The following is an 8,211-nucleotide window of genomic DNA, read 5'->3' on the forward strand; positions in this document are numbered from 1 at the left end:
CAAGCAAGGAGAAACGTGTTAAATTGATGATGAAGATGCTGATGTACTAAAATATAACTATTAATTTGGGAGGAAAAGTGAAAGGACATGAGAATGTAAGCAAAAAGCAACTAGATTACCATTGGTTAGTAATAAAGGTACAAGAAGACCTGAAAGTGACATGAATGAATAGACAGTGATGAAGATGTAATACATGGAGTTAGTTGGTGACCAAGAAAAGATAGAAAAAAGTGGTTGTGTCCCTTGCTGTGCACCTGCAGCCTCTCAGGCTATGGATCCTGAGTGACTGATGGTAGTAGATAGATAGCTTTTGTATTATTGCCTAGTTTATTCTTTGAACACATCTATCTACTCTATTTAAACATCTGCATACTTTCATTTTATTTTGACACTTTACTCTATATTAAAGATAAAAATCTTTCATATTTCCATAAATTCATGATTTTTGTTTTCAAAGTTCAGTGCTATATACTGTGGCCGTTGCCAGTGCCGCCTGACTGGCCTTCGTAGGGTTTTCGAGCGAGATCGTTGCCAGTGCCCCTGGACTGGCTTTTGAGCGGGTGGCACATAAAAGACACCATTTCGAGCGTGGCCGTTGCCAGTACCGCCTGACTGGCCTTCGTGCGGGTGACACGTAAAAGCACCGACTACACTCTCTGAGTGGTTGGCATTAGGAAGGGCATCCAGCTGTAGAAACTCTGCCAAATTAGATTGGAGCCTGGTGTTGCCATCCGGTTTCACCAGTCCTCAGTCAAATCGTCCAACCCATGCTAGCATGGAAAGCGGACGTTAAACGATGATGATGATGATGATGATGACTCTTCTACCTCTCTCTCTTTTTCTCTTTCTCTCACCCACTTTCTCTCTCTCTCTCTCTCTCTCTCTCTCTCTCTCACTCTCTCTCTCTCTCTCTCTCTCTCTCTCTCTCTCTCTCTCTCTCTCTCTCTCTCTCTATCTATCTATCTATCTATCTATCTATCTATTTACCTATCTATCTATATCTATCTATCTCTCCCCAAAGCTGAATTCCATTTTATGGAGGCATGTTCAACAGTTGTTGTCACATATGTTGTTGTTGGCACTCCGTCGCTTATGACGTCGAGAGTTCCAGTTGATCCAATCAACGGAACAGCCGGCTCGTGAAATTAACGTGCAAGTGGCTGAGCACTCCACAGACACGTGTGCTTGTTTTCACCTTTTCGATATCAGTGAAGAATTTCACTGGAAAAGTAGATATAAGATTGCCAAGATTTTGTCTCTCTCACCAAGGATCAGTGGCTACCGAATGCCGACGAAGGGAAATAACCCTGAAATCCGGATCCGTTCGTGCTACAGATCATGGTGGCAAACAGGACACAGTAGTGTGTCGATAAGCCAGCTGGAGGAGATGTCCTCCTGGGGCTAAAAGCAACAGTAACATCCACCCCTAGGGGTCAGCCACACTTAAGTGGCAATATACTACACTTTATCGTGCAGTTACTGTTAATACTTCATTTAGAGAATTAACATATATATATATATATATATATATATATATATATATATATATATATATATATATGTATATATATATATATATCACCACTTAAAAGTGGATGCTGTGTTAGGACACAAAATACTGCAATAGTTAACATGAGAGAACCTCTCATATGGACTTTTGGTGCACATAAGCTCTCTTGTTTATATTGCTAGAAGATAAATCAACCACTATCGCCACTGCCAGGACAACCAGATCACATGATTTCAGCTCTTCATGGCCTTGTCAAATTGAGTATCTTAATCATTTTTCAGATTTAATCAGTGTTTCAGATTTGAATGTTAGCAGAAGCGAGATACCCAACTCCTTGCATAAAAACTCAATAACCTGACAGCAGATTTTCTGTCTTCTTTTCAGGTATCTTCATCAAACCATTCTCTTGTAGTAACAACCTCTGTCTCACACACCATGTTGCCTGCCAAGTATCGACCAGTATTTTACTGTTGGCCAACTTTCAAGCAAGTAAGTCCTAGACTTTGTCATTCGTTACTATTTTGTAGTCTGCTGCAGCACCCCAGTTGTTGTGGCTGCTGCTGCTGCTGCTGCTACTACTACTACTACTACTACTACTACTACTACTACTACTACTACTACTACTACTACCACTACTACTACTCTTTTACTCTTTTACTCTTTTACCTGTTTCAGTCATTTGACTGCGGCCATGCTGGAGCACTGCCTTTTAGTCGAGCAAATCGACCCCAGGACTTATTCTTTGGAAGCCTATTACTTATTCTATCGGTGTCCTTTGCCGAACTGCTAAGTTACAGGGGACGTAAACACACCACCATCGGTTGTCAAGCGATGCTTGGGGGACAAACACAGACACACAAACATATACACACACATACATACACATACATATACATATATACGACGGGCTTCTTTCAGTTTCCGTCTACCAAATCCACTCACAAGGCTTTGGTCGGCCTGAGGCTATAGAAGAAGACACTTGCCCAAGGTGCCACGCAGTGGGAATGAACCCGGAACCATGTGGTTGAGAAGCAAGCTACTTACCACACAGCCACTCTATATTTTCATAGGTGACCAGTATTGTGTGCTACATAGTAACAATAATACTACCATAATATATAACAACATTACTACTAATATGATAGCAATGATATTAATAAGATACTTAAAGCAGTGAGATGGTAGAATCATTAGCATGTCAGACAAAATACTTAGCGGCATTTCATTCATCTTCATGTTCTAAGTTCAAATTCTGCGACTTAGCCTTTCATCCTTTTGGGGATCAATAAAATAAAATAATAAATACCAGTTAAACTTATGCCAAAAGTTGAAATCAATATTATTAAAATGCTATATAGTAGCATTTTAGGAATATTTTAGTAGCATACTTTATTTTCAGCATCTGATCGGGACTTTTAGACACATCTTTAAGAATAATAATCCAAACAGAATTAGGTCAGCCAAGACCACTTCTAAATGATGATTAATTATATAATGTAATTGATACTGATCATGCATTTGTTATAAATTTCCTCTAAGTGGTACTTGATATAATTGGAGAATTTGGGAATTGGTTTGTTTCCTTAATATTAGGACCATAAACTAAAAAGTTCCTTTATAGGGTTTGAAAAGAAAAACTATATAAAAAAAAATCTTAGATAATATTGAAAAGACTAAATAGAAGTCTTTAACAGGAACTGATACTTGTGTTTATAGGATTGTGTTAGTGTCTGTACATATGTTCAATTATTGTAACTAGATGTATAAACTATTTGACATTCTTTTAAGAAATTACCAATAATGCAAGATTAACATTGTCTTTGGAATATCTAACAAAATCAATGTAAAAACTAAGAATCTTACTTGTTTAATTCATAAAAGATCATAATTAATTACTAGAATGTAGATTTTAATAACCTAGGCAAATGACTGGGGAATAAAGCCATCATTGTGATCACAGGTGTAACCATAACAATAATTTACTTGAATGGATGGCTTGGGGTGATAAGTTAAGATTTTTAGTTGTTAGAATGCCTGAAATTATAGTGACAGATATGTGCTATGTCATTTGGTATCCTATAAAAAAGTCATTTGGTATCCTATAAAAAAAAGTTGATGACAAGATAATGTTGCTCTGTGCTTGTTAAGCGAATATAGTGTAAAATTCGTAAATTTTATGCCAAAAATCCTGAAGCGAATGTTCCTGCAACAAAAATGTTTGTGGCAAACTTTCTGGATACAAACATGAAGGTCACAATGTCTCTGTTGTTGTTCATATTATTATTATTGTTGTTGCAATTGTTGTGAAGGAGGGAAACGGTGGGTTGGGGGTAATAGGGAGGGTGGAGGGATCTAGCTGGGGACAACAAAAGTCCCACGGGGTCTTTCGACAAAGCATAGGGTGAAGGGGTGGAAAAGGCGGGGAAAGGGGATGCGGTTAGGGGACTGGTGTGGGGAAGGCGAGAGGGCAGTGGTGTGATTGATTTGAAGGGCACAGGTAAGGGCAGTTTGGACAAGGGTGGGTGGGTAATCACAACATGTGAAGAAGAGGACCAATAGATAGACAGACAGAAAGACAGACAGATAGATAGATTGATAGATAAATAGATAGATAATCACTATTATTTTATGTAGTAATACCTTTATATGTATTAGATAGTATCATCATTAACATCAAATTCATTCAATGGCACATATTTTCATTGCAGATTTATTTGTTCATGCATTTGTGAGGAGAAGTGCACAGAGCAACTGCTTGGATACCATCAACCGCGTGATCTTAAAAAGGAAGCGTCGTCTTCTGTTTGAAGTGACTGCTGACAGATTGGTGAAGCATGGTAAAGAAGTAGACATCTCTAACAGAACTGAAATCAACCTTAATCTGAAGAATTTCCTGTCGATGAAAGTGTTCAAGACAAAGAAGACGGCATTTTCTGAAACCTTTCTCTCGCTTCACTTTACCACTCTGAAGAAGATAACAAGAGCAAGAGGCATTCTGAGTAAGTTATGATTTAATGTATCGGTGATGGTGGTGGCAGTGGTGGTGGCCACGGCGGTGGTGGTGGCGGTGGCGGCGGTAGCGGCGGCAGCGGCGGAGGCGGCGGCGGCGGCGGCGGCGGCGGCGGCGGCGGTGGCGGCGGTAGCGGCGGCGGTAGCGGCGGTAGCGGCGGCGGCAGCGGCGGTAGCGGCGGCGGCAGCGGCGGTAGCGGCGGCGGTAGCGGCGGTAGCGGCGGTAGCGGCGGTAGCGGCGGTAGCGGCGGTAGCGGCGGCGGTAGCGGCGGCGGTAGCGGCGGCGGTAGCGGCGGGGGTAGCGGCGGCGGTAGCGGCGGTAGCGGCGGTAGCGGCGGTAGCGGCGGTAGCGGCGGTAGCGGCGGTAGCGGCGGCGGTAGCGGTAGCGGCGGCGGTAGCGGCGGCGGTAGCGACGGTAGCGGCGGCGGCGGCGGGGATTTGTGTTGTCCCCCCACCATTGCTTGACAACCAGTGTTAGTGTGTTTACATCCCCCGTAACTTAGTGATTCAGCAAAAGAGAGCAATGGAATAAGTACTAGGCTTACAAAAAAATAAGTCCTGGGGGTCAATTTGTTCAACTAAAGGCAGTGCTCCAGCATGGGCACAGTCAAATGACTGAAACAAGTAAAAGAATAAAGGAATAAAGGATTGCAATATACTTCAGGTGTAGAACTCAGAATAAAATACAAAAAAAGATAGAAAAGTGAACATTAAAAAAATAAGATCCTAAGGAGAAAGGGGTGCATAAGTATGTCAGGAGTAGTGTTGAAGAATTTTGGAAAGCATGGTGTTTTTAAAGGATGCAGTGTCCTGATAATGAACTAGTGATGTGGATAGTTTATTCCATGTATCAATCCTTATAGGCGTAGGAGTGGCTGTGTGGTAAGTAGCTTACTTACGAACCACATGGTTCCAGGTTCAGTCCCACTGCGTGGCACCCTGGGCAAGTGTCTTCAACTATAGCCTCGAGCCGACCAAAGCCTTGTGAGTGGATTTGGTAGACGGAAACTGAAAGAAGCCTATCGTATATATGTATATATATGCATATATATATATATATATATATATATATATATATATATATATATATATATGTATGTGTGTGTGTCTGTGTTTGTCCCCCAGCATCACTTGACAACTGATGCTGTTGTGTTTACGTCCCTGTAACTTAGCGGTTTGGCAAAAAAGAGACCGATAGAATAAGTACTAAGCTTACAAAGAATAAGTCCTGGGGTCAATTCATTCGACAAAAGGCAGTGCTCCAGTATGGCCACAGTCAAATGACTGAAACAAGTAAGTAAAGAATAAAGAAAGAGCATGAGAAACTGTTTCTGAAAGTTGTGTGTACTGTGTTGATTTATGATGTTAGAAACATCTCTACAAGTGGTGGAAGAAGCATTAAATTTAAGAATGGGTTCTAAAATTGTTGCTGGAAAGATGGTGGATATAATCTTGAGGGCTTTTACAAAGTCAGCTGTTAGACACCAAAGCTTTTAGTGTGTCAATACTCAGAGAAGTAAGAGGTTCAAAATAAGGTAAGTGACTGATAGAGGGTATTTGTCTGATTGTATGTTCTTGTACGACTTCTAGCAGATTGACATTCTGGACACGATAGGGGTTCCAGACTGGAGATGCACACTGTAAGTGGGGACATGGCATGTAAAAAGCACCCACTACACTCTCTGAATGGTTGGCGTTAGGAAGGGCATCCAACTGTAGAAACTCTGCCAAATCAGATTGGAGCCTGGTGTAGCCATCTGGTTTCACCAGTCCTCAGTCAAATCGTCCAACCCATGCTAGCATGGAAAGTGGACGTTAAACGACGACGATGATGATGATGATGATATATATATATATATATATATATATAATACAGAATGGGACAAGAACACAAAACATCCAGACAGTTAGGTGATACAAGAAAGGGACAAAACATTCAGATAGACAATACAAAGAAAACACGGACAGGTCATTCGGAGTTTTCTTTCTTCAGTCGCGATCCAGATTATCCTTGCAATTTCAGCTAGTTATTCTCGATATTGCTCCAATCTGGATATTGGATATTGCTCTAATCTATATATATAGTCATATACATGTATATAGTCATATATAGCTTTAAACAAAAAAAAAATAAATAGAAATTTGTTGAAAAAATTTAATACATATTTTTATCCTTTATTTATTTTTCAATTCCTTTCATTCATTGTATTGTATCTTATTAAGCAATTAAAAATTGTCATGTCTCCTCGCATCTATTCTAATTTTTTTTTTTTTTTTTTTTTTTTTTTTTTTTTTTCCTGTGCATTATTAGAAAAATATATTGCCAAATCTGCCTGTCCACATGACGTGAAGAATGTTTTACCAAAGTTCAGAGTGAACACCAATAATCCAGAACTTAACCAATGTTACTTCACAACTTAATTACTTTTGCTTTGACTCTCCAGAAATATTTCATCTACATATTTGAGGAACAAATAAACTTGTGTGCAAAACGTCAACAAAATAGAAGACATTTTGTTTTTATTTGTCCTAATTTTTAAAGTGAGTACTGCCTAAATAATCAAATATCCTCAAATTATTTTCGTAACCTTCATAAATAAAATACATTAATCCATTCTTGGAGATTCTCTCATTTATTCCATATGTTAACATGCTTCAATCTCTTTGTTTTAATCAAATTTGTTATTCTTTTTGCATGAACTAGCTTCACAGATAACAATTCTTCTGACTGTTAACCTCATATACCATCATTTATTTTTTTATATCTTTTACTTGTTCCACTCATTGGACTGCAGCCACTCTAGGGCACTGCTTTGAATGGTTTGGTTGAACAAATCAACCCCAGTATTTATGGTTTTAAGTCTGGTACTTATTCTGTGGGTCTTTTCTGCCAAACTTCTATATTATGGGATGCAAACAAAACCAACATCTGTGGTCAAGCACTAATGTGGTCAAGCACTAATGAGGGTCAAGCACAAAGATATACATACGTACATACATGGATGCATGCATGCATAATCCATACATACATACATACATACATACATACAACTGTAGAAACCATGCTAAATCAGTCTGGAACCTGCTGCAGCTCTCTGGTTCATCAGCTCCAGTCAAACTGTCTAACCCATACCAGCATGGAGAGTGGACGCCAAATGATGATAATGATGATGATGATACATACATGCATGCATATTAATGATAGGCTTCTGCACAGTTTTTATCTAGCAAATTCAGTCACAATATATTGGTTGGCCCAGAGTTATAGAAGACACTTACTCAATGCGCTGTACATATGTTTGTTATAATGTTTTTACATGTTTCTGCTATAAGGGAAAATGTTTTCTCCACAGTAACCATAGTGAATTTGCCTTTAGAATTATGCCTAAACATTGCTTGGCACTGATACTGCTGAATTTCTTCTGACCAGGTGTTCTTTTGGCACGATATGGTCAATGTTGACCATGTTTTAGTTCATGCTGGCTTAAATTTAGTCAGTCCAGAGTTGCCTCTCTTCAGTATTTCTCATTGATAATGATTAAAGAGCTAGAAATATGCATGGGAATCCAACAGGAGGCAGCACTGAATAGAAATGATGTTTTTACACCTTTTTGACTATAAGAGAGAATATTTTTCTCCTTGGTAACAGCAGTTAGTTTACCTTTAGAAGTTGAAATATGTTACAAACATAT

At 39.4% G+C, this 8,211-nt stretch overlaps 1 protein-coding gene across 1 annotated transcript in view; it reads left to right on the top strand.

Annotated features, from left to right (window-relative positions):
- LOC106871269 (inter-alpha-trypsin inhibitor heavy chain H4) overlaps nt 1-7,135 on the top strand; it is a 32,879-nt gene extending 25,744 nt beyond the window's left edge. Inside the window, exons 12-14 of the mRNA XM_089352038.1 lie at nt 1,895-1,999; nt 4,219-4,509; nt 6,831-7,135. Of these exons, the coding sequence (XP_089208164.1) occupies nt 1,895-1,999; nt 4,219-4,509; nt 6,831-6,940 (506 nt within the window). The 3' untranslated portion in view covers nt 6,941-7,135. The remainder of the gene's footprint in view (nt 1-1,894; nt 2,000-4,218; nt 4,510-6,830) is intronic.
- Nucleotides 7,136-8,211: the final 1,076 nt, after the last annotated feature.

The sequence above is a fragment of the Octopus bimaculoides genome, chromosome 5, assembly GCF_046866305.1.
Source record: "Octopus bimaculoides isolate indiv1 chromosome 5, ASM4686630v1, whole genome shotgun sequence".
NCBI classification, from domain to species: domain Eukaryota; kingdom Metazoa; phylum Mollusca; class Cephalopoda; order Octopoda; family Octopodidae; genus Octopus; species Octopus bimaculoides.